Below are 25,040 nucleotides of genomic sequence, written 5' to 3'. Positions count from 1 at the left end.
CAATAGAACAAATAGTTAATAAAAAACACACTGTTCGGCTCAAATGAATTCATCGGATAGAAACTTCAGAAGGTGCTCGAACGACCATACTTTTTTCCTTTTCATTTGAAAACACTACAAAAATTGAAAAAATCCTTATATATTTCAGTAACATGTTCCCACGCAAAAATAGAAATAATAACAGAATAATTTGACGAGATATACAATGATCCCGACATCTATCTATAGTTCTATACACCAATTTATATATTTTTTCCTAACATGATGCACCTATCTGTATTCTGAAAATTTTAAAAACAAACAGAGATTAGGTATCGGATAATCCCTGTCCCGCGTAATCAAATCAAAGAGATGGCTTGACAGCTCGACGCCCTTCCTTCCTGGCGCGCACGTTGAGGCGCTTCTGCCCTCCCATAACGGCTTTTAACTGAGGTCCTGTTTAGATCCTTACTCGTAAACCTCGTAAACACAAAAAAAATCGTCGCATCGAATATTTCGACACATGTATGGAGTATTAAATGATTTCTATTTACAAAACTTTTTATATTGATGGGCTGTAAATCGCGAGACAAATCTAATGAGCCTACTTAATCCATGATTTGCAACATATATGCTACAGTAATCATCCGCTAATTATTGATTAATCATGAATTAATTAGTATCATTAGATTCGTCTCGCGATTTACAACCCATCTGTACAAAAAATTTTATAAATAGATTTATTTAGTACTTTAAATTAGCAAAATTCAAACGAAATTTTTTTTGCGCTCGAACTAAATACGGACTAATTACTCCTCCCCGATCCAGCTAGCCTGCCTGACCTCCCTCCCTCCCCTCTCGAATCCGCCCGCCCCCAAAGCTCCCGATCCCCCACCTCGTCCTCCAGCAGTCCAGCTCCAGCTCGATCGCGTTCGCGGCCCCCCACTCCGCCCTCCAGGATAAGTAGCCGGTGGTTTCCTTGCCACAGGTTTTGCGGTTGCGGGGGCGAGCACAATCCATCCGGTCCGGTTCGGCCAATGCTCCTGCGGTTTCTTGGAGACGCAGGGATCCATGCCGCGTTAGGCGAGCGGCAGTAGGGGCATCGAGATTCGCCATCCTTGTCCGGGGGATTTCTCGGTTTCTCGGGCGGGGAATTCTGTTGCGGCGGAAAAAAAAAGGAATTCTTTCGTCGGATTGGCCGAAGCTCTTGGTTGATCCGTTACAAAGGCCCCCGCTGTATGCTCTAGAGCCTTTTTCCACGCGTTTTCTGGCCTCGCCCCAGATCCGTCTCCCCGCCCGCTTCTTTGGGGGAATTGGCGGATCGGGGGAGGAGGGGCTTTGGCGGCGCGACTCCTGATGGAGGTGCACGCCGACGTAGATGGGTCCGGCGTGCCCCTGGCTGTGCTCCTCAAGCGGGAGCTGTGCAACCAGAAGGTGGAGAAGCCGGACATCCTCTTCGGGGAGGCCAACAAGAGCAAGAAAGGGGAGGACTTCACGCTCCTCATGGCCAAGTGCCACCGCAGCCCGGGCGAGGGCGAGGGCGAGGGCGCCGCCGCCGCCGGCGGCGGCCAGAATGCGGGCGACGACGACACCATCTCTGTGTTTGCGGTAATGGTTCACTGATTCTGTTCTTATTTTTCCTGTGTTAACAATTGCATTAGTTTCGCATTTCAGTGCCATGTGCAGTTTGTCGAATAATTGCTGCAGTGATTGGTCCTGTGGATTTGGTCCGAAAGTCCTGTAGGAATCTCTGTTGTCATAGCACTTAACTAGGGCTAGCACTGATGCGTCTGAAGCATGGATTTTGTGGTGACCTCATCATTCACAGCTAGAATGTGTTTAATGTAAAAACATCATTCACAGCTAGAATGTGTTTAATTTTCTTTTTCTTTTGATCCATGCAAATTCGTCCGGCGATGTTATATGGTGTTGAATGTTGGCCTACAAAAAGACGACATGTCCAGCAACTGAGTGTAGCAGAGATGCGGATGTTGCGGTGGTTTTGCGGGCACACAAGGAGGGATAGAGTCCGGAACGAAGTTATTCAGGATAGGGTCGGGGTGGCACCAATTGAGGAGAAACTTACCCAGCATCGGCTGAGATGGTTTGGACATGTCCAACGAAGGCCTCCCGAGGCGCCGGTGCGTAATGGGGTTCTTGAGCGGGTCGATAATGTAAAGAGGGGTAGAGGTAGACCTAAACTGACGTGGGATGAGTCAGTTAAGAGAGACCTTAAGGATTGGAATATCTCTAAAGAGATAGCTTTGGATAGGAGCGCTTGGAGACTAGCTATCAATGTGCCTGAACCTTGAACTTATTTCTTTCGGGTTTCATCTCTAGCCTACCCTAACTTGCTTGGGAAAAAAGGCTATGTTGTTGTTGTTGTTGTTTGATCCATGCACTTTTCTTCGTAAGCTTTTGTGGTGTTTTCCATCATGAAGCATGAAGCTTAGTGCTTACTAAGGTGTCTTGGTTTGATATTTGTCTCTTGCATAGAGTAGCATGATTGAAAGGCCTGATATTGCGGTGAGTTGGCACCAAGGCACATGGGGACATAAGTCAGCTAATATTTTACTGCCCGTAGTTGTCTTGATTCTATCATTTGGGTGGTCAGAAGACCACTGGTTTGGGAATATTCAAACAAGGTCTTATTGTTTTGGGATTTTTCAGGCTTCTAGCAGTTGGCCATTTGAGTTGGTCCTAGAAATTTTCATCTATCAATCGAAGATGTTCTTTTGACACGAAACAAGCAGTGTATAGCAAAAGTCAAGCCAATAATGGAATACTCCTGTGATAATTCAGTTCTAAACTATGAATCAAGACTAGTTTGTCTCCAATTGTAAATTTCCCTTTTTTCCTTATAGCAACTAAAGTAGTTGCTAATCTCACTCGAACTATTCATTCTTGTTTCTTGTCTCAGATTTTTGATGGACACAATGGATCTGCAGCTGCCATATACACCCGGGAGAATCTAATAAACAATGTGCTGGCAGCTATTCCTCCAAATCTCACAAGTGAGGAGTGGACAGCGGCATTGCCAAGGGCACTAGTTGCTGGTTTTGTAAAAACAGATAAAGACTTCCAGACAAAAGGTATTAGAAATGGGATGTCGGCTATGCCTGTCTTTATCCATTAAAAGCAAAGTATTTCTCAGTGGCAGGGCAGTATAATGTTTACAAAAGCGTAGTAAATTGCTGTTTACTGTGTATAGCATGGTTTTGGCTGCTTCTATGTCATGGGATACTTAGTACCAGTATAAACTGACTGTTACAATGTTTTCAGCTGCACGTTCAGGGACCACTGTGACTTTTGTTATAATAGACGGATGGGTTGTCACCGTAGCATCAGTTGGTGATTCACGCTGTATTCTGGAGTCTGCTGAAGGCACGGTTTATTTTTTATCAGCAGATCACCGGCTGGATGCTAATGAAGAGGAGTATGTTGATACATCCAACCTTACTTCTATGACTACAATATCCTCAGACTTACGATTGACCTAAGCTCCATAACTGCAGGGTGGAGCGTGTAACAGCAAGTGGTGGTGAAGTAGGGAGAATAAACATTGCTGGGGGTGCTGGGGTACGTTGCTTTTATTTCTGTATGTTTGTCAGTTACCAAGTTGAGCATTCCGACCCCCCAGCCTGACAAACAATACTGTATTCATGTGATCGAACAGATGCTAATTTGAAGGGCATTTTGAATTGACTTTTCTTTGTGATCATTATTCAGATCGGTCCACTCAGATGCTGGCCGGGCGGGTTGTGCCTATCAAGGTCAATTGGTGATACCGATGTTGGGGAATTTATAGTCCCTGTCCCACATGTGAAGCAAGTAAAGGTGCATAATCCATACACACTTTTATGAGTGCAGAGTGCAGTGGTGGGAAAGATTATTTCGTTTTATTAGATAGTAGCTGACACCAATCATAAAGCGCAATGGTATCTCATCTTAAGGTAGCTAGTCTAAATAAAAAGATCTGAGGTTCGATGCCTAACATTATTGCAGTTGTCCAATGCTGGAGGGCGGCTTGTCATTGCTAGTGATGGTGTCTGGGATGCACTGCACTTTCAAGAAGCTCTGAACTACACCAGGGGTCTGCCAGCTGAAGCTGCTGCTAATCGAATTGTTAAGGTATTGATATCTGTTTTCATCCTAGGTGTATCTTGTGCCGATAAGACATACTTTATGATTTATCTGTATGTCTTGTTGTTTAGGAAGCTGTGACTTCAAAGGGACTACGAGATGATACTACTTGCATAGTAGTTGACATACTACCTCCAGAAAAGTTAAGCCCTCCATTAAAGAGGCATGGAAAAGGAGGCATTATAGCTTTGTTCCGTCGGAGGCCCTCTGATGAAATGTCTGAAGATCAGATGGATAGAGGGTGTTTAGAACCTGATGTTGTCGAGGAAATATATGAGGAGGGCTCTGCAATGCTTGCTCAAAGGTCAGAATTTTTTTAATGCGTTGGATACATTATTTACTTATAGTAATTAAAGGATATGTAGTGGGAGCAAAGCACCAGCATCACAATTTTGGGCAATAGATGATGCATTAATCATCATCAAAATATCTGAACAGGGACTATATAAATGTGAAATTTGGCCTAAACCCTTTTATCTGGTCCACAGGTTGAATATAAATTATCCAGCAGGAAATATGTTCAAGCTGCATGATTGTGCTGTCTGCCAGTTGGAGATGAAACCTGGTGAGGGCATCTCTGTTCATGGTACCATGCCAAAGCATTCAAGAGTCGACCCCTGGGGAGGTCCCTTTCTCTGTTCCTCTTGTCAAGTGAAAAAGGAAGCCATGGAAGGGAAACTACATTCGAGAAGTACGGATGTCTACTCAGAACCTATAACTTTTTTTTACACTGGATAATAAATGTACTGAATCCTAATTTACTCTCTTTTTTCCCCCAGATTCTCAATCTACTGTCCAGTCTGTGCCTAAGTAGTCCTTCCTGACGGTTTATATACATTGGTTCATACACACTAACTACCACTAACAACAGCTCTAGCAAATAAAGTAGACTCTTCAGTTTCATCTTATTCATCAATCAAGATAGACTCAAGAACTTTAACATCTATAATCCTATGAAAATGGCATTCCGTACAGATGATAAGAGATTATGGTGTCATTTATATGAAGCACCAAATTGTTCTGTAGAAGGTTCAAGTCTGAGCTTATCAGTCTATATTTTGGAGAGACCACAACTGACCTCTAGGTTCCAATGAACCCGTCGCCTTAAGGTGTGCTGCTTTCTGCCATTGATATCAAGTCTGCGCGACTTGTCCATTTGTGAATACCAGTCATCGAACCCCATTTAGTCCAAATGTAGTTTTTTTTCACAGGTCACGCTGATTGAGGGTGACCATAGAAGACAAAGCTTTTGCAGACTCACAGACACCTGTGAGGCTTTCTCAATTATTCATCATCTCACAATGTGGATTTTCTTTTCCTTTTCAATTCTTTGCCATGTGTATAGTCATGAGGCCCATCACGTTGACCAGCTTTTTTTTGTATTTGCACCATAGTTCTGCAGTTGTACCATTGTACTCATAGTTTTCTAACAGATACTTGTTTCTCTTTCTCTGGAAGTTTTGCTTCCCATTGTACTTGAAATATTGTTTCTGAATTTGAATAGAGTATAATTTAAGGTTTCTAATTGTAATTCGGCACTTGTATCTTGCCTGGCAAAGAGAAACGAGGAAGTTTTCCCAGATTCATTGTCTATAAGGTGAATGTGCCAGCCATCTCAGCAGTTATAAGTCACTTACGGTCCAAAAAAAAAAATCACAATCTGCTGAATCCTGACTCTGGTCTGCCAAATGCTATCAAAAGGTAGGTCTAAGACGGCGTAGAATGGCCAACTTGTATATAAATATTCGCTCTGTTCAGCTGGCTTGTCAGCCAGCCAGCAGTGTTTTTCTCTCACACTAAATGAGCATCAGCCAGCAGTATTTTTCTCTAACAACAAATCAGCACTAGTTACCAATCACAGCTAGCCGAACAGAGCGATTAATAACTAAAGACAGCTGACATGTCTGTTATTCTATTTTTGACAGTCACAAAAAGTCCTTGTGTTCATAAGCAACTTGATAAATGAATACAAATTGAGTAATTCCATGTAAAGCAGAAAAATAATATGATTTGGTCGGGAAGGGCATAAACCAAAGCAAGATTTGAGCAACATCCAAAATAATATGATTTGGTCGGGAAGGGCATAAACCAAAGCAAGATTTTGAGCAATATCCTCTCCAAAAATATCATACAAAGACATACAATATTCAAGTGTCAAACAATTTACAGGGTATGGACAATAAACTTAGCTTTACACCATGTACATTTTACAAAGGTTTGGAAGCTTTTTTTTTTTGCACAATCAATTTATGTCTGTGTCTTTCTAGATAAAAGTGTGGACATCTGAGGGAAGAACGACTTCTTTTTCCGTATCTTCTCATCCGAAACAAATTGATCCACACTACCAGTTGACTTGTGCAACTTTGGATCTGTGAGAAATTCATCTTCCTCCTGGTAAGAGCTCTTGTGCTCGACAAACGTCCTCGGTGGAGTGCTCACAGGACTATCTGCATGTTTTGTAGCTTCATGGGCTTTCCGACGTTGCACATGTTCAGCTCTCCATCTTCTCAGCTCCTGCTCAGCGCCAAGTTTCCCTTCATTTGCCTTCTCAGCCCTCTCCAATGCAATTTGAAGATCACTCTTCTTTTCATCAATCACCTTCAATGCTTCACCTAGCTTCTCTAGGCTCCTTGATTCAGACTCTTTTGCCAACTCTATTTGTGCCAAAGCTGCTGCTACCCTCTCATTTGCAACCTCTTCAGCTTCATGAACCCTCTTGCTCAGAGCATGATATTCATTTATAGGAAGTGTTACCCCTCTAGGAGAATCACCAAAACTCCCTGTCTCCTCACTCTCCTGCATTGCTTGAGCTGCCACAATGGCTAGCCTCTCAGATGCTTTTGATGCCTCTATTTCTTTCAAAACTGCGCGTAACCTGATATCTGCAGTTGTCGCAGCAGCCTTGGTTTGTTCAGCTTCTTCCTTGGCCTTTCTCAGTTCTTCTTGTGCCAAATGCGCTGCGATCTTGGCATCATCTGCCTCCTGGGCTGCTTGCTGCAACATCCTCGGAAGCTCCGCCATTTTTTCCCGGGTTTCTGTTTCTTTCTTGTGTACCATTTCTATCTGTTGTTTTGTTCTCTCGAGCTCAGCTTCTAGAGAAGAAACTGTGATGGATGCCATACCCTCACTCTGCTGCAATGTAGCAAGTGAAGCTTTCTCCCTATCAAGCTCTGATCTGAGTGATTCTGCAATAACTCTTATTAAGTTGGCTTCGTTTTTTGCATTTTCTAACTTCTCTCTGTATTCATCAAGCTCCTTTCTTTTTGAAACCAGAGCTTGCTTGATTGACCTACTAATTTCCTTTGCTTCGTCGAAACCTTGCTCCTGAACCACTCCAGCTTCTTCGTTCAATTTGTTACCCATGTAGGCAGCTAGCTCACTTTTCAGACTAAGCATTTTGCGCTCATTTTCATCAACTTCGGCCTCCACATTAGTTTTGGACATAATTTGTTTATTGAGCTGTTCCAGCTCCTCTTGTGCCTGCTGCAGCTCTTTCTCCCAAGCCAGGCAATCCTGCTCTTTCGCCAAAGCTGCTCCAAGTCTATGCTCTTCAGCTTCGTGGTGCGAAGCATGGGCTAACTCAAGAGACTCTTTGGATGCAATAAGTTCTAAAGTGAGTTCCTCTACTTGCTTCTCAGTATCCTTCGCAGCAGAAACAACTTCCTTAGCCCTTTTCATTGCTACATCCCTTTCAGTTGCTAAGACAGCATATTGTTCATGCGTTGATATCAACTCCTCTTTCAGCAATTTCAGTTCCTCAACAGCCTTTTTATGTCTTTCTTTGGCAACTGTCAACTGTGTTTGGGCTATTACACTAGCTTCATCATCAATCCCCTGCTCCATCTCTTGTGCCCTTAGCAGGGCGAGTTCAGAATCTTGCTTCGCTTGGTCCACTTGAAGTTGTGCCCTCTCCAGCTTATGCTTCAGCTCCTCAACAAGTCTGTTAGTTCTGTCTAGCTCCTCCATCACGTTTGATTTGGCCACCTCAGCAGTTTTCCAGTCTTCTTTGAATTGTGGAATCTCCTGTTGAACCTTTTCAAGTTCAAGTTGCATGACCCTGCGTCTCTGCATAAAAAAAATTACTTTGTGATGGAAGTCGTTTCTCAAAAATAAAGAACTGTATCTGTACATGGATGGAAATGAATAGAACAAGATAATCATTTGTCCGACTAGGATCCATATTCAGTGTGAAATAAGAGACATTACCTCTAATGATTGAGCCCTGTAGGCTTTCCAATCAACAATTCCTCCAAATTTGGTGACAGCTTCTTTAACAGACTCAAATGGTGCAGTAGTGTCAACAAGACTTCTGTATGAGCCTTCAGATCCCTTTGCTGAGTTAACTATATTGTCTTGTGCGGCGCCATTGTTCTCGTGATAATTCGTATTGTCTTCTTTAGATTTAACTTCAGCTGTTGGCATCATACTTACTCTGGTAAAACCATTGTCAGATATGTCTTTCACTTCAGTCTTATTTGTTAAAGGAGCATGATCTCCCTCCTCCTTTGACGAATCATCAGATGCCTGAGCTGGTACTATGTGGGATAGCATTTCCAATGACGAACTCACAGTGTGGCCTACAGGGGACCCCAATTCTTCTTGGAGCTCTGCCAAATTGTGAGGTAACTTTTCTTGGATTTCCAAGGACATATCTGGACTCTGAACAGAAACTGGTCCTGGATTTTCAGCATTCTTTATCCTTGTTTCACTGTGACCATTACTATCAAGAACTTCCATCGAAGCAGGAAAAGATGGCAGTAAAAGAAATCTTTCTGTTATTGACGAAGATGAATATGGAGAGAGACTATTTGGCTAGTTTATTCAGCAGAATTTGCCATCTCCACTCCCAAACTTAGTGCTCACAGAGCTTTTTTCCTAAACAAAACAGAAAAATAGGGGAATCAGCTTATTGAACGTGAGTTGATACTACAGGTAAATCAAGCAGAATATGTTCTTATCCTGCACCTCGTTGCCATGGGAGATAGCTTTATTATTATTATCGTTATTATTCAATGCAATAGGGAAATTTTAAATACTGCATTTAGTACTAATTAAATAATTATGAATCATCCCGTTTTTCCTCGAACAAGCAGTAGAGCGCAACATTGTTTTTTTTTTGTTATGAATCATCCCGTTTCATGTGTAATTATCATGCAGGTATCCATAAACATGAAGTAAGGATGATAACAGGCAACACAGGAGAAGTATTATCTGGTGCTATATGCACTAATCATTGCCACCCATTGACATGAATTCACTAGCTCTGCAATTATTCAGCCTCTGTTCCGCACTTGCACCTAACCTTTTTTTCCCGTGTGATCTTTCCAACAGATAGCAAGCAACAATTTTCTATAAAACCTTTGCTTTTAAATTTTAAAGCAGAGTAAAAAAACATCATGATCAAACAAGATGATGATTGAGATTGGGCCTGCTAGCTCAAAGTTTGTGTTCTGCCATCATCTCTAAACCATGGAGTCACTGGACTCCATCAATTTTCTAGGTTCTCTCCCTAAAATCTGTCAAAAATTCTGGGCATCAAACGCTTGAAATTACTATGTACTTGCCCGCAGGTAGCACGCGGGAAAGGCTTAACTGCTGAACCATTCATCGAAGCTATATTAGCATGACAGATGAACTCGGCAAGAACTGTTGTTGACCACAGCTAAAGTGTAGCACTGGATGTTTAGCAGGGAAGCATTCATCTTGTGATTTCCTCACCTCGAAATTCCAGGACGTGTAGGAGGAGGAGGAGCAGAGGAGCTCAAGTTTCCTTCACCCGAATACCATGTATAAAGGATGCATTCACCACACCACGCCTACCAAAACAACGTTTGCATCAGACGACATTAGACAGGAAGAACCACCACCACTTCGCTGCCACACCAACTCCAGAGTCCAGACCAAGAGAGGTCAAACCCCCAACCAAATAATCCCCCCGCAAGAACTGAAGAACAGCAAAACCCTCCGAACCCTGGCACCTCGCCTGCATGATCGAGAAACATAAACGGTCGCAAGCCAAAGAACCCCGTGTCCCCGTCAAACACGCCAAAGCCCAGCTACAGGAGCTCCACCGGATCAAAATTAAGCTCAGAAATTGCAGCGAAAAGGGAGGCGAGCTTTTTACCCGGTGGCTGGCCGGGGGGACGGGATGCCTTGGGGGCGAAGCGACCGGAGGAGAGCCTTCCTTTTCTCCGCCGGCTGGGGTCTTCGTCTCCTGTCCGCTCCGCTCCTCGGGTCTCCTCTCGCCTCCCTGCGTCCGCCCCCTCTTTTTCCTCTGTGCCGTGCTGTGCTGTGGGCGCGTGTTCTTTGCGGGGAGGGAGTAGGAGCGGGTGCGTGTCAAAGCTTTGTCCTTTTGCGCTCGCGTCACCGGCGCACTCGTCGTCGCCTCGCCGGGGGACCTCAGCTCCGCCCAGCTCAGCCTCAGCACGGCTCGGGATTGGCGATAAGCAGGGGGGTCGGGGGATTAGGCTACGTGGCGTCCTTTTCTGAAAAGACCCTCATGCTTTGTTGGTTTTAGCGTGGAGACTAGTCTGTGTCTGAAACTTGGAAGGATTGGGGTTAAACTTTAGATCATATCGTATTAAAAAGAATTTTAGTATTTAAAAGTATTAAATAAAATTTAATTATAAAATTAATTGTAGAATTTCGGGGCTAAACTGCGAGACGAATTTAATGAGATATATTAATTAATAATTAACAGATGATTAATGTAGCATCAATGTAGCAAATAATTAATTAATTAGGGTCATTATATTAGTCTCATGAATTAGCACCCATGTACAAAAAATTTTGTAAATAAATTTTATTTGATACTCCTAAATATCTATTTACAAGGGCCATAATTAGTAAGAGTTTTTTTTAATGTGATAGGGTTAAAAAGAAATCTCTGGAAATAGGGTCTAAATAAAGAAGGCCCTTGGAGAATCCTTGTTTGCTGAAATGCTCCCTAGCAGGCTCGGATCGGAGCATGCGAGAGTTTCTGGAAACGGTCGGCGTTGGCTTTGCGAAAGGAGAAGGCTGACGGGTTCGGGATGAGTAGGTGAGTGTGACGCCTCGCCGACGGAGTCGTCGGGCTCGTTTGGAAGCCGAACCCCGCTCCGTGTACTCCAGCCACGTCCACATCGGTTCTCCGGCGCGCCACTCAAACTCATGGGTGCCTTTATACTCCGAGTTAACTTTATCTTCGTGTAGAAGCGCATAATCGATCGTGGACAGCGGAAACTTAAATTCTTTTCAACGTAATCTGATGCTCCCTTTGTTCCAAATTATATATCGTTTTGATAAATTTAGATACATATTTTTTTGTCAAATACCTAGATATAGTGTTTGATCTAGGTGCATAATAAAATCTACGTATCTAGATTTGCCACAACAATGACCTACAATTTGAAACCAGGGAAGTAATTCTTTCATAAAGAAGACATAGCTGTTTGATAATTGGCGCATGGAGAGAATTCAGGGTCGCAGTCTAGACCTACAAATTGTTAGTGGCTGCTTCTCTGTATTGCTGTTTAACTAGTGACACGGGAACATGTATGATTATTGGAAGAAAGTTCTTAACCTCCCAAAATGCCAAGAAATTCAACTCAGAATGCATATCACTTTAAAAATGGAAAACTATATTTGGTGTTACAACCTATTTGGTGGTGCTTATATCTTTTCTAAACCTTGTTTCTTTTTCTTCAAAAAAGGTTGTTCATGGCTTGTGTCGTTTTTCTTATATTAATTTTTAACACTAACAATTTGTAGCTTGCTATAACTTTAGAATTCATCCTATGATTCTTTTCAATATTTAGCAGTTAATGTGTAGTAATTGAGGTATCCTTTATGGTTTTTTTCTAGATTTAAATCTTTACAACTCCCTGTATGTCCTCTAGTTGTTCATCAATGGATCGCATAACTACAACTCTTTGTCGCCTCCATTGTCCTAAGTTTTGGTCAGGTTAATTGAACAAGGAAGACAAGATGCCTATACAAATAAAAACATTTCTTCTTTTTTCATGGTCCAAGTCACCAGTGGTGACCCGTAGCAAAAATATGTACCGACCATGGTCCCATCGTTCTTTACCGACCTCATTAATAAGTTGATTCCGTGAACATGTCTTGCTCCGCACCCCTTGGTTGTTTTCAATGTTGCCTCTGCCCAAAATTTTCAAATTCCGCTGTATTGTCTGCCCGTTCATAGCACAATTTATAATTTCCACTTTCATTGTCATTGTTTTTAGAAGACTTTACGAATAGATTCTATTAAAGGAAGTTGGAGAGCCCTAAAGTCCTAAGCGAAAACTCGGGAGTATAAACATAACGAGGGGTAAGTAAATGAAAAAAAATCAAAATTTCTAGTTTAGGACTTTATATCACTTTAATGGAAAATAAATAGGAATCATCATTTTTTTTGACATAGGGCGGGCTCTTTTTGTCTATCTTTTGTGTCCAAACCTATACTTAGCTCTCCAACACAAAATAAATAGGAGGCATCATTTTTTTTTACAAGGGGCTCTTTTTATTTCTCTTTTGTGTCCAGTCCTATACTTATCTATCCAACACAAAATACAAGAAAATCCGACAATAAGATGCTGACGATTGGTATGGCAAGAAGCTGGTTTCAGTTCAGTCAAAGCGCAAAAGGAGCGGAACAAGGAAATTCCCATATCGATCGATATCGTTTTCCGTATTATGATATTGTTTCTGCTTTTAGAAAAATATTAAAGTTATCATTTATAATTATTTTCATAGTTATTTTTCACCATATTTGATTTTATTAAATGCATAAATACGGGAAAATTCCGACCCGACCGTTTTCATTTTTCGTATTGTAATACCGAATCCGACCCTTTTCATCCCTCGAGATCGACGTCTGCTTGGTGGTCTCTTCCATCGGAAGGATGTATTAAGATAAACATTGATGGGTCGTTTGTGGAAGCATGGGGAAGCAGGACTTGGAGTTGTGGCCAGATATTGTGATGGTGAGGTTCAGTTCACAGCATTGCGAGTCCTCTCTCGATCAGGGTTTTAATTTCCGACCGGACCGGCCAAACCGCCGGGCTCCGGTACCGGTATACCGGTCCGGTTTGGACGGTTACCGGTCGGAACCGGTGGAATTCAAATTTGAATTCAAATTTCGCCGTTCAACCGGTTCGTACCGGTATACCGGCCGGTTTGACAGGTATACCGGCCGGTTTGGCCGGTATACCGGTGATTTGAGAATACCGGTATACCGGCCGGTTAGACCGGTATACCGACCGGTTTGGCCGGTATACCGGCGATTTAAAGAAATTTTCCGACGGTTACAAAATAAATCCCCGGTGTGAAATAAAAGGAAATTTCGGCATGAGCAATGCAAATATTAATATAAAGACAACATCAAAGCAACAATTTATAATTATGCATACAAATACAATAGTAATAAGCGTGCATACAAATACGGAGTCATACACTTATACACATGAAATAAAAGTTCAATGTAGGTATGGGAAGACCCCCCATTTGTGACACAGTTTGGTATTCGGCGGTGGACATCAAAGCGATACCTCGCACTCTAAGCAGGTCAGCCTTATAGTGTTGCCAAGTTTGGCCCGTCCACGCCGATGTTGTCTGCCATTCCTGAACTAACATAGTGTAAAAATAGGGGTCTTCCCATTCGTACACACATCTCGTCGGTGGCTGCATGCTGATGTCAGGAATGGGATAGTGAAAAGAGTGCCTGGAATCGCTGTAGGAGGAAGAAGAGTACTGTGGAGTGTCGTTGTCCGTCGGTCCACCTGTTCTCCTCTGCGATTGCGGTGCTCCATGGTCGGTGTCCTGAGTAGCATGTGTGAACTGAGTCTCCCCTGCAATCAATCATATATCATAATTAGTAATTAATACTCATAATCAGAAATATGTGTGCATTTATATATGCAATGTATACCTATAAAATGAACACCACGAGCACCACCACTACCACTAGTAGCACCACCAGCACCATCACCAGCATCAGCACCATCACTATCATTATCATCATCGGCCGAGCTGCTATCCTTGGACTCTTGATACGGAGGACTACGCTCACCTTCGCCATCATCAGTATCGGTGTCGCTGCTCACTGGTTTTGCTGTTCGTTTGCCTTTTGGACACTTCGGGTGACCCTTCGTAGGCCCCTTCTGCAACTTCCTCTTCCCTAGGTGAGTCACCCACATTTTTACGTGCCCGGTCAGCAGTTGCCTTCTTTGCCCTATCCAACTCATGCTGAAAGAAGTCCCGCACATCAGGTGGCACATTCCTGCAATGGACCACCTCTGTCCCGCGCCCAGTCAAATGTTGTTTCAATCTAGTCGCACCACCTCCTCCTTTCTGCGTACGACAATAGTTGCATCGCCATCTGGGATAAAGATTTTCACCGTGTTCCCATACAACATCTCTGCCTGCCATTGTCTATCTGCATACATGGACAACAAAAATATATCAATCATATAAATAAAATCATAAATCCTACACCTAAATCTTACCTAAATCCTAATTCCTACACCTAAATCTTACCTAAAACCTAAAACATATCAGCCATGCACCTAACTCTAACCTAAATCTTAAAACAAATCATCTAATATTCTAAATCATACACCTAACCAATCATTCTATTAAAAAATTTCACTTCTTACCTTCTCGCACCGGCTTACCGTCGCTTTTTTTCTTTTTCTTTTTTTGATTTAACTTCTAAATTCCGCCAACTATACTAAATGAATGAATTTTTGAGAAAATTTGACACCATTAGATTCGTCACACCTTGAAGTATTTTTAGAAATTTTTTAGGAATTTTTTATTTTTTAAATTCAAATTTGAATTTTGAATTTGGGCCGGTTTGGTGCCGGCCCAAACCGGAACCGGGCCGGACCGGTTTGACCGGTAACCGGACCAGTTCCCACCGGTTTTGCAAACCCTGCTCTCGATGCGCTAGAGCTGTGAAAGCTAGCTAAAGCTCAAGCCGGTGTTGAGGGCATAGGACTGGTGGCGCCATGGTGCCGCAAACCCATCCTAATCAAGTTAGACTGTGCGAGGATCGTCCAAGCTATACAAAGTAAGAGCATGGATAAATCAGAGATTGGTTTTGCAATCACCAAATGAAAGTACTATCCCAAGCGTTGGACGATTGGAGAATAGTTCAGGTGAGGAGGGAAGGTAATAAAGTTGCAAACGAAATAATACTGTTATCTAGAAGAAATATTTATTCCATAGTTTGGTTAGACAGTGCGTCTATTTGCATTATGAGCCTAATTTCAGATTATTGTAACTCTTTTGTCTAGATAATAAGGCACCCGCTTTACCCACAAAAAAAATTACAAGAAAATGAAATTTTGGCTCCAGTTAATTCAACACAATTGGATATTTATATGCTGTTGGGGAGAAATGTGTAATGTGTTTGGAAATATGAAATTCCCATTCCTTCCTCCCCTACATGAAATCCACACGTGGGTCCAACTGCACTCAGACGCAGGGTCTCTTTGTAATGCTACATAGGAGGCTCATCCGAAATCCTCATAGTGGGAACCGGTCGAAAAGAAAATGATCTATGTTTCATCAATCAAGTTGAATTAGGAGGTTAAATGATGAAAGGAAAGGAAAAGGAAAAGGAAAACTTTGTAGATGAGGTGGGGAAACATCATGTTTTAGAATTAGCCTAGTAGCCATGATAACACATTAACACAGATATTACATAACACAGATTTAGCTACTTGTATATACTGGTCTTATTTCTGAAAATGTCATATGGATATGGATAATTATATAATGCATCTCCGTCTTTCTGTTTTCAAGTATCTGAAGCCATCAATAAGAGTTATCTCAACCTCTTGATGCTAAGACTATCTCCGACAAGGGCACCAAAAAACAAAACATATTTCACGTTTTAGCTAGTGCTACAGTTCACAAGTCTCTCACCCAAAATCTTCCTTCTCCAACAAGGGCACCCATTCCACCCAGCCAAGCGTCGTGCCCGTGAGCCCCCCTCATCTTGGGCTGGAGAGAGAAGGATGGGGGCGGATTGCGTCGTGGAGAGAGAGACTCATTTTTGTGTTCCCCCTCGGCTGGTAGGCAAAATGGGTGGCCAGTTTCGTCGTCCGTTGGAGTCCATTTTCAGTAGGCAAAAGCACTGTGTGTGACCCATTTTGGGTTTGGGTCTCCCTTTGCATGAGCTGTTGGAGATAGTCTAATAGAGAAATACTATATGGGTATCCACCTTGCCATAATTGTGTGTTTTTTTATGTTGTAATTGTGTGTATATTTGAAAGCACTAGTGGTTATGCACGTGCCCAGGCACGTGTTTACTTAATGGTTTTGCACGTTTTCAGTCACATATTTAAAACTAATTCTATATCAACTTTACGGAGCTACATAATATACTCCATGGTGTAAGAGTTTCACCAAGTAGACAAATCAAGAATATATAAACTTGTTTACAGACATGGTTGTCACTAATTAGATTTTATACACTTGGCCAAAAAAGGAGAGGATTACATACAAATGTTTCCCACTTTGGCAACGTAAGAATCATTTTCAGGAATGAAATGACGCGTCGCTGCTTCAGAAATGAAGTGGAAGCTCTTGATCAGCCTTGGTTATTTTCAGTTTCAGGTTTGGACGACCCTGACCTGCCATAGAATACCTTCGCAATGAATCCATCAGCAGGTGTGCCTACAGATGACCGCACTCGGCCCTTTTGTCCTTTGTTGAGCCAGCAACCTGCTAGATCGTGCAGTGTCATTCCTGGGCTTACTGGCTTGCCACCGCACAATATATCCACCTGCAAGAACAGACACCTCTGTTGGTACCAGATGAACCTGGAACAAAATGGCCGCTGTCGCGGTCCCACAACTATGGCCTTCCCACTACCTAAACGCAAAAAAGCCGTAAACGCAAAAAAGTGAAAAAGAATTTTACTAATTTGAAGTACTAAATGAAGTTTATTTACAAAACTTTTTGCATGGTTGGACTGTAAATCGCGAGACGAATCTAATGAGCATACTTAATCCATGATTTGCAATAGTGATGCTACAGTAACCACCCGCTAATTATTGATTGACCATGGATTAATTAGCATCATTAGATTCGTCTCGCGATTTACAACTCATCTGTGCAAAAAGTTTTATAAATAGACTTCATTTAGTACTTCAAATTGGGAAGATTCTTTCGCAATTTTTTTTTGCGTTTACAGCTCCCCTGAACTAAACACGGCCTATATCATCAACCAACGCCAAATGTGTAACACCCTAAAATTCGAATCAGGAACCCAAATAAATTTAATTAGTTTTGTTATAGGCCGATAAGGTTTTATTTGCTTTGTCTTGCATTTTAAAGCATTTATCGGGAATTAAATAATTTATTTAGCCATAAAATAAATATAAGGAAAATAGGTTGTGAGCATTCATGCCGCTTTGCATCTTTTTATTGTCTGTTGTTCCACTTGAGTTTGAATTCCTTGAATTCAAATTTAATTTGAAAGTGTTTGGATCAATTTAGAAAATGGAAAGCCTTTCCTTCCCCTTTTCTTCTTTCAGCCCAGCCCAATCTCTTTTTTTCTTTTTCTTTCTCTCGTAGCCCAAACCCGGCCTAATTTTTTTTCCTTCCTTTCTTTTTCCCCGTGGGCCGACCCTCTTCTCCGCCGGCCCAACCCCCCTCGCGGCCCAGCTCCCGCGCCGGCCCGTCCTGCACCCTTTCCCCTCCCGCGGTCGCTGCCAAGCAGGCCCCGCGTGTCGGGCTCGTCCCCGAGCTCGGGTCCGAGCCGGACTCCCGGCCAAATGCGACCGGGATCTTCGCGTCGCCGTGTTCCCCGGGCCCGCACGCCCAGGCGCCAGGTCGCCCCTATAAAAGCGCCGCCCCTGCGCCCCCTTGATCTCGCCAAACCCGCAGCCACCGCCTTAGCCCTCGCTAACCCTAGCTCCCAAAGCCGCCGCCTTCGTCGAGTTCGGAGCTCGCCGCTGTTCCGCTCTGCTTCCTCGGCAACATCGCCACTCCGGAGCTTCACTGTAGTGAGAGGAACCTCGCCGACCCTCTCTTCTTTCCTATCTCGCTTTCTTGCCGGTGCATTAGCTCGCCGGAGCTCTGTTCCGCTGCTCCGCAGCCGCACTCGCCTTCTGCTGCCTCTGCGCGTCGCGCAGACCCCGCTATCGCGTTCGCGATCTCGCGAGCTCACTCTCCATCCAATCCTGAGCCAAAACCCCCGACCGGACGGCCGATTCCGGTCAATTCCGGCGAACCGCTGCCGCGTAGCCTCGCCTCCGGTGCACTGCGCCGCCGCCCCAAACCCCCTCCCGATCTCAGCCGTCAGATCCAAAACCAACGACCCAGATTAGATCTTGAACCGGTATCAAACCCTAGCCGCCCGATCTCGATCCGACGGTCCTGTTTAGATCTGAGCCGAGTCAACCCGGTCAGCCTTGGCGTTTTTGCAAAAGAACCCCTTAGTTTTCCCAAAATCAACCCACCATCCAAGCCTTTTGAAGAATAAACTCAGAATAGTCCTTTTTCTTTGTGTTTAACCCCTGTTGTTTTAAAACCTTTACAAATAAACCCTTAGAACCTTGTTTTACTCATAACTTCACCGTTTTAAATCCGTTTTCGGCGATTCTTGCGCTCACGCGATCCTTGCAACGTGTAGAATAGTTTTATGCTCTCTTTTTGTACTATTCATGCTGTATGGTGTACTGTTTCTTATTTGTTGTATGTGTTTGCTTGTATGTGCTCGTGTGATGCGTAGACGATGCGCCGTTCGAGGGTCAGCAAGACTTTGAAGACGTTGGTCAGCAGCAGCAGTTCGAGGAAGGCAAGTGGCCCCTTGATCATATTTTTGTCCCAAATAATTTACAATTTATTCACATTTACTTTATTGCATGCATGTGTCTATAATATGATGGGAACCCAATTAAGGATTTTACCTAGATTGTTTATCCATGCCTTGATCAAACCGGGTTCTATAATTAAGTTGTGTAGTACTGCTAGTTGCTTATACATAGATCATGGTTAGAGATACTTGATACAAATGCTACACATGTTACTTCATGTTCTATGGTTAATGTTGTAAAGCAAGATCATATGATTAATTGGAACATGGAGAACCACCCAGGAAACTAGTACAACCACAATACTACATGGCTCTGGTCTTGGCTAAGTAATTAGATGAACTATATGTGGTGTTGGGGTGGCTAGTTTGGTGGTGTTTGGGCTTGTGTCGTGGAGCAGGTGAAGGAAGCGGCGTCTTCTGAGGGACTGCAATTGTTGGGACCAACACTTAAATATAGGGATTCTTTGGAAAGGCCTCGTAACGTCCCTATGCAACCATACCTTGGAAGTGTGGTATTCTGTCTGATCAACACATGCGTGGTTGGGTTCAAAGTTCTTCGGGACTTTTACGCGAATTGTGGGGAAAGCGTACAACCTCCACAGGGTTAAAACTAACCGGTTAGCCATGCTCACGGTCAAGAGTGGCTTGGATCCTCACATGATAATTAAATTTGAAGATGAACTAAATCGATGCTTTATTTATGATGTTGATGATGGTTACTTCATATGCTTATTTTTGGGTTAATGGTATAAACTTACATCTAGTTAATGCTTGCTAATAAAACTTGATCAATTAAAAGTGCTTATCGCAGTTAAACCATGTCAGCTATTTCTTGTTTTAGCCATGCATGTAATATATAGATATTTTATTGCCACTTGTTGAATACCAACCATAAGTGTACTCACCCTTGCATAACGCTGTTCAGACCAACATAACGACTGCCCGGAGTACCCAGAAGACTTTGAAGAATACTAGGCGTATGTCTCCCAGTCGACTGCCTGTGCTAGAGGATTCCGCTGTTACTCTGAGACGCTATTTATTTGTTTAAGATTAAGATATTCGGTTATGTAATAAAGTCTTTAATACTCTCTTTCGTTATGACATTGTTATGATATTCGCTTTATTGTCTATCGTATGTGTGTAAACTGATCCTGGCGCACATATGAGAATGCATTCGATTTCCTTCACAAACCGGGTGTGCCAAAATGGTAACAAAGTTTATCAAAACATGCTCAAATGGCATTCTTAAAAAAAACTGCTCAAATGACATTCTTGAAAAAAAAACATGATCAAAAGCATTCAGTTATGCAAAGTTTGGGGGCTATTGCACTTATGGAAGCTATGTACAGCACACAGCTTTGCTACTTTTTTTTTGTGAAACACAGCTTTGCTACTTGTTATCAGCTGTATTGAACAAGGAACAAAAGAGAATTGGATGGAATGATGGTGCCAGGAACCGGGTTTGGGTGGTCTTATTATTCGCTTTCGTAGATGTTTCTCACCGCAAACAGAATGACAAGAAACTCATCAAACTGGAACCAGCTTCAAGGAAGCAATATTTGAAAATGAGAGGTTGAGTTTTTCCAGGATAATACAGATATCAATATATCATAATGAAACGATATACATTGTTTTTTCAAACATAAGTAACTGGACCTTATGAGACGTAACTAATTGATTATCACAGGGAGAAATAAAGACAAACCTCAGCTTCACTTGAAAGATTAAGTTTCTGCATGAGGTACTTCTGTATGAAGGACGCAGGCAAGTCTACATCCCTAGGACAGAGTAATAAGAGCATCTCAAGTTAGTGCAGAAAAGCATATAACATTTTGAGAAAGAGCGCCAGGGGATAACTCACTTGATCCTCAAAATTTTTGACACTACCTGTGGTAGAGGAGGCTGACCTTTCCTGAAAATGATTGTAAACCCAATAGCATGATTTCTTATGCTCCTTTTTTAAAAAAAAACAATAAATGAAAAGACAAGTCTAGTTTCTTACTGGTCAAAAGCAGCAACAAGGTTGAACCATAATGCTCGCAACTTTCTCTTCTTGTTAGGCAGCTTTGGCTTGATGTTTTTCTGTTTTCCCGTTAAAATCAACAGTTTCTTGCTTCCTGTTCTCTTCTCCAGATTTCCACGTCTTGTAAACTGCCTCTTAGTCTTTGATTGACTGGTAGGAGTTTCATCAACTGGATCATCAGATTTATTTTCTGTCATCTTTGCATCTTCTGATTTGGATCCAAGAGACCTTTTATTTTTAGCAGCTATAAATTGAGAACCTAAAGGTCTCCATCCCCCAACTTTCTTTGTGATATTACCGCCGGAACACCTAGTGCTACAGCGACGCCGTGGTGAGGAAGAAGATGACCACGGCACTGGCGACGCCATACGCCATCCACCCGATGATCCGCCGCCGGAACAGCAGGTTCTGGGGGCTCTCCTGGTACAGGGGGCTCTCCTGGTATAGCATCGGGAACTGCATCGATCGCCATTACAGCAAGTCAGCAGCAAGGATCAATTGTATTTTGTATTGTACTTGTAGTGATCCACCAAAATAGATGCCATAACTCAGGTGGTTGGTACGATACCTTGAGACAGAAGCGAGCATCAGGTGGTTGGTACGACATCCATTACATGCTAATACCATTAAAATTTAGCAATGCAAGGGTATGAACCTATGTCCGTAGCAAAAAAATATAACATATGTTATTTACAACTATCAGTTAGCTAGGCACAGCAGACACCAAGATAGCATCAACAACCAAAAGGAGCTCTAGCACCTTTTCGTCGACCAAAACAGGCTCTAGCCAGGCATGGCAGGCATTCATCAAGCAGTTCTCCTATTCTGCCAATCTTGACTATTGAATACCAATGTGACAAGAAATGAAAGAACTTTGAGTCTGTCCAACTATAAGTATTGCTCACAGTTTTTATGGAACAGATAAGTCCTGCTTGCAGAGATTGTGTGCGCCTTTGAGTCATGGAACGATTTATAAGCTGTACCAAAATCCAGCTCTGAAAATCTTTAAAACCTGCAACAGTACAGAAGAATTTTGCTCATTAGGAATACATAATATATGCACTGATTTAAAACAGGATCAGATACAAAGAGTTTGGGAAAGGTACCTAATATAATCACTGATAATATGTACTTTTCAGGCCAATATAGACTGAATATAAACAGCTTGAAGGTGCCAAACTTTTAAATTCTGTAGCTTCAGGTGTGCAGAACAAAATCCACACTCATAGCTCCATCAGATTAACATGGTAACAAACAGCTGTCATGAGAGCAAGCAAAATATTGAGATTACCGAGCACCTGAACCAGGAAATAAAGCATAATAAATCAGGAAGAAAAAATGTGAGTACAGACTTCTCATTAGGAGGAGAAGACATGTCTGGTTCTTGTGGCCAGCGATCAACTTTGTCCAACAAATCTATCTATAAAAGCGTTAGGTAAAGCAGAAAAGTGGATGATTCGCATGGCATGACCTTAATGCAAAATGGAAAAGACATATATACAACTAAATAGCTAATTGTCCTTTGCAATAGTTTATAGCTATACATCAATTAATTATAGGAGCCTATTTTCAGAAGATTAAACAAACACAAAAGAACAAATAGTTAGCATGTCCATTTCATGCCGCCTGATGCTGCACATACGTGTGTTAATTTCTCAAACTGATGCTGCTCAAATAACAATCTTATACGGTTCAACTTATCGCCCTTGCTCCAAAACAAGACATGCGTCCAGAACCAAAAAAAAAAATCGATGCTTTCACCGCAAAATTCCCAGGTACTCAGGCTAGAAACCCTACCCCAGGCCCTATACTCGAATCGAACCCGCCTCATGCGAACAATTACAGGCTCCAATCGCCCAAAATACCACCGAGGAACCAAACAGACTCGCAATCGAGGTGGAGGAGACCGGTAGCGGGGTCGCGCGGCATGCCTTCTTGCAGGTGCGGGGCGAGGCGAGGAAGTAGACGCCGAGGGTGCCCGGCAGTGGCGAGCGGCGAGGAGAGGTAGAGGGGCTGGCGTGTCGGAGCTCGAGGGAGAGGGGCCCCGCCCGCCGTCGAGGAGGCCGAGCAACCGGCGCGCGTGGACGCCATGGCTACTGCACCACGCCACCGCTGCACCACCGCCGTGACTGGCGCGAGGACGCCGGCGCCGTCCCCTGCAGCTCGCCATGGCCGGGGCTCGAGTGCAAGCCTCGAGGGAGAGGGGCCTCCGCCCACGCTCGAGGGGGCCTCGCCGGAGGAAGGAGGTGCAACCGCGCACCGATGCGCCGTTCCGGGCCCCGGATCCGGCCGCCCGCGCGCGCCCTCCTGGCCCTCGCGGCCACCACCGCCGCGGCCGAGCCCGTTGGGGAGCTTGGCTCGCCGTTGGGGAGGCCAAATCGAGGCCGAATCGAGGGACCAGGAGAGGGACCAGGAGCTTGGACGCCGACGGAGAGGGACCAGGGGCGTGCATGTGTGACAACCCAGGTTTTTAAAATGTTAAGCAGGAGAAATTAAACCTGTCATCATGCAGCATTAACCAAGGAGTATCAGAATGAATGCATGTGCATGCATGAATGTCTATGTGTATGTTTGTCTATGTGCATATGAAATTGAGTTGGCATGTCACTAATGTCACGATAAACCAAAGTCTAGTTGAAATCAAAGTGAGAAAGTAAAATTTTGTACATGAAATGATGAGTTCTTCAAATTACAGTTTCGAAATGTTTAAATTATCATTCAAATTGTAACAAACATGTTTTCAAAATAAATTATAAACCATTGCTTAAATGGATTTTTGCCCAAAACCAATATTATAGGTTTTCGAATGACGAACAACTTTCGTGTTCAAAGCTTTTGGAGTCGTCACACAAAAATGGGAGAAAAATTTGAATTTCGAACTGTATAGGACATTAATGTCTTGATTTCAAAATTTCAAATATTAAACCATGATTTAATCTCCAAATGAAGTTTTGCCTGAAACAAAAGTTGGAGGAAATCAAATTTTGAACAACTTTCGTTCTTGGAATTTTTCACGTTTCAACACAAAACTTTGAGAAAAGTTGAGTTTACAAAGCAGACTCTGCAATTTCCATCTATTTACCATTTTGCCCCCAACTCCATCTCTCTTCTCCCTCCTCTGTTTTCCCTGCGCCCCGTCCACGGCACCGGCGCCGTGCCGAGCCGGCCGACTTGCGCCCTCGCCTCTTCCTCGCCCAGCCCTCTTCCCTTGCTTTGCGGACGAGCACTCCTCCTGAAGCGTCCCCTCATGAGAGAAGACTTAAATGTGATACAAACATCAGTCCCAGGAGGCTGATGACACATTTATTACATCAGATGGTTCATCACCGTACAACTCTACGCGGTAGTGAGCAGAGAAGTGCCACTATCGCGAGGATTACAACCCACACCCACACAACGATATTAAATATAAAAAGGGGGTCATTAGAGTCTTGCGCCATGCGGTATCTCCTGCGGGTGACCCTAATCCACAGGCAAGGCTGGGTGCAGGACGGTACCCTACTCAACGTCCTCTGGAATGAAGTCGGGGTCTTCCTCTGTAAAAATTAAGAATGGGGGTGAGTACAAACATACTCAGCAAGTCCAACCACACCCACGGAGGGGGGGATAAACAGAATATAATGCACAGGGTAAATCAAGGATAAGGCTAGGGTTTGATTTGCGGAAAGCAATATTTTATGCAGGGGTTCATTTGAAAGAAAGCACAACTGCCGGACACATTTCCAAAACAACTCATGCCAGCCCATCCCACAATAAACACTAGTTATGCGACCACACCGTAACTCGCCCAGTACCGTGGGCACGACTATTCGAATAGATTCTTAACTCTGCAGAAGTGTGCAACTTTACCCACAAGCGGGGTACCGCAACTCGATCACCGTAGTGTCGGTGCAGATCCCAACAAAGCCATTACCCACCTTAGCTAGACCTGACTAGCCATCACGGGATGCACCAAGGGTTCATTGACCTATCACAGAGGTTTTAACCGGGGCATAAGTCACACAGAGCTAGTCCCTTCTCCTTGATCACCCGTTGCTCTCAGCTCTCCTGATGGCTATCAGACTAACTAGTGGGGTTTATGCT

The 25,040-nt window shown here is 43.3% G+C and overlaps 3 protein-coding genes across 20 annotated transcripts; 1 reads left to right on the top strand and 2 right to left on the bottom strand.

The window, feature by feature from the left end:
* The first annotated feature begins 808 nt into the window (after nucleotides 1–808).
* Nucleotides 809–5,656, top strand: LOC120691966 (probable protein phosphatase 2C 12). 5 transcript variants are annotated; one of them, XR_005682430.1, is made up of 10 exons: nucleotides 822–1,587; nucleotides 2,900–3,071; nucleotides 3,262–3,415; nucleotides 3,495–3,558; nucleotides 3,709–3,816; nucleotides 3,985–4,110; nucleotides 4,194–4,426; nucleotides 4,611–4,813; nucleotides 4,902–5,231; nucleotides 5,334–5,656. XR_005682430.1 is itself a non-coding variant. In XM_039975171.1 (9 exons), the coding sequence occupies exons 1-9, from the start codon at nucleotides 1,336–1,338 to the stop codon at nucleotides 4,934–4,936; spliced, it is 1,347 nt and encodes a 448-aa protein (XP_039831105.1). In that variant the 5' UTR covers nucleotides 809–1,335; the 3' UTR covers nucleotides 4,937–5,656. The 5 variants fall into 5 exon arrangements, 2 of the variants coding, with proteins under 2 accessions (XP_039831105.1, XP_039831104.1); XM_039975171.1 differs by having other exon boundaries at nucleotides 809–1,587; nucleotides 4,902–5,656; XR_005682429.1 differs by having other exon boundaries at nucleotides 820–1,587; nucleotides 4,611–5,231.
* Nucleotides 5,657–6,206: 550 nt separating this feature from the next.
* LOC120691965 (protein WEAK CHLOROPLAST MOVEMENT UNDER BLUE LIGHT 1-like) lies at nucleotides 6,207–10,592 on the bottom strand. Its single transcript, XM_039975169.1, has 4 exons — nucleotides 10,247–10,592; nucleotides 9,841–9,938; nucleotides 8,329–8,997; nucleotides 6,207–8,187 (listed from the first exon to the last, which is right to left on the bottom strand). The coding sequence occupies exons 3-4, from the start codon at nucleotides 8,857–8,859 to the stop codon at nucleotides 6,370–6,372; spliced, it is 2,349 nt and encodes a 782-aa protein (XP_039831103.1). The 5' UTR covers nucleotides 8,860–8,997; nucleotides 9,841–9,938; nucleotides 10,247–10,592; the 3' UTR covers nucleotides 6,207–6,369.
* Nucleotides 10,593–16,485: 5,893 nt separating this feature from the next.
* On the bottom strand, nucleotides 16,486–23,396 carry LOC120690713 (E3 ubiquitin protein ligase DRIP1-like). Of its 14 annotated transcripts, XM_039973485.1 has the most exons (8): nucleotides 22,064–23,392; nucleotides 21,863–21,969; nucleotides 21,718–21,782; nucleotides 21,526–21,612; nucleotides 20,937–21,413; nucleotides 20,796–20,846; nucleotides 20,640–20,712; nucleotides 16,486–16,951 (listed from the first exon to the last, which is right to left on the bottom strand). In XM_039973485.1, exons 4-8 carry the CDS (start codon nucleotides 21,582–21,584, stop codon nucleotides 16,703–16,705), a joined length of 909 nt encoding a protein of 302 aa, XP_039829419.1. In that variant the 5' UTR covers nucleotides 21,585–21,612; nucleotides 21,718–21,782; nucleotides 21,863–21,969; nucleotides 22,064–23,392; the 3' UTR covers nucleotides 16,486–16,702. The 14 variants fall into 14 exon arrangements, with proteins under 14 accessions (XP_039829419.1, XP_039829424.1, XP_039829426.1 ...); XM_039973490.1 differs by having other exon boundaries at nucleotides 20,937–21,126; nucleotides 21,217–21,413; nucleotides 21,526–21,969; nucleotides 22,064–23,396; XM_039973492.1 differs by having other exon boundaries at nucleotides 20,937–21,126; nucleotides 21,256–21,413; nucleotides 21,526–21,969; nucleotides 22,064–23,396.
* Between the last annotated feature and the right edge of the window lie 1,644 nt (nucleotides 23,397–25,040).

This window comes from Panicum virgatum, chromosome 9N, assembly GCF_016808335.1.
Source record: "Panicum virgatum strain AP13 chromosome 9N, P.virgatum_v5, whole genome shotgun sequence".
NCBI classification, from domain to species: domain Eukaryota; kingdom Viridiplantae; phylum Streptophyta; class Magnoliopsida; order Poales; family Poaceae; genus Panicum; species Panicum virgatum.
This window is presented reverse-complemented; position numbering and strand designations above follow the sequence as displayed.

What these genes read in the sequence shown, in the direction of transcription:
- LOC120691966 (XM_039975170.1), top strand. Translation starts at nt 1,336, where the DNA reads ATGGAGGTGCACGCCGACGTAGATGGGTCCGGCGTGCCCCTGGCTGTG. An exon ending in CTGCTAATCGAATTGTTAAG is followed by an intron (nt 4,111 to 4,193) that starts GTATTGATATCT and finishes CTTGTTGTTTAG; the next exon opens with GAAGCTGTGACTTCAAAGGG. An exon ending in TCTGCAATGCTTGCTCAAAG is followed by an intron (nt 4,427 to 4,610) that starts GTCAGAATTTTT and finishes TCTGGTCCACAG; the next exon opens with GTTGAATATAAATTATCCAG.
- LOC120690713 (XM_039973482.1), bottom strand. Translation starts at nt 21,584, where the DNA reads ATGGTATTAGCATGTAATGGATGTCGTACCAACCACCTGATGCTCGCT. An exon ending in ATGCTCGCTTCTGTCTCAAG is followed by an intron (nt 21,414 to 21,525) that starts GTATCGTACCAA and finishes CGATCGATGCAG; the next exon opens with TTCCCGATGCTATACCAGGA. An exon ending in ATCTTTCAAGTGAAGCTGAG is followed by an intron (nt 16,952 to 20,639) that starts GTTTGTCTTTAT and finishes GGACCGCGACAG; the next exon opens with CGGCCATTTTGTTCCAGGTT.
- LOC120691965 (XM_039975169.1), bottom strand. Translation starts at nt 8,859, where the DNA reads ATGGAAGTTCTTGATAGTAATGGTCACAGTGAAACAAGGATAAAGAAT. An exon ending in ACAGGGCTCAATCATTAGAG is followed by an intron (nt 8,188 to 8,328) that starts GTAATGTCTCTT and finishes TTTTTTATGCAG; the next exon opens with AGACGCAGGGTCATGCAACT.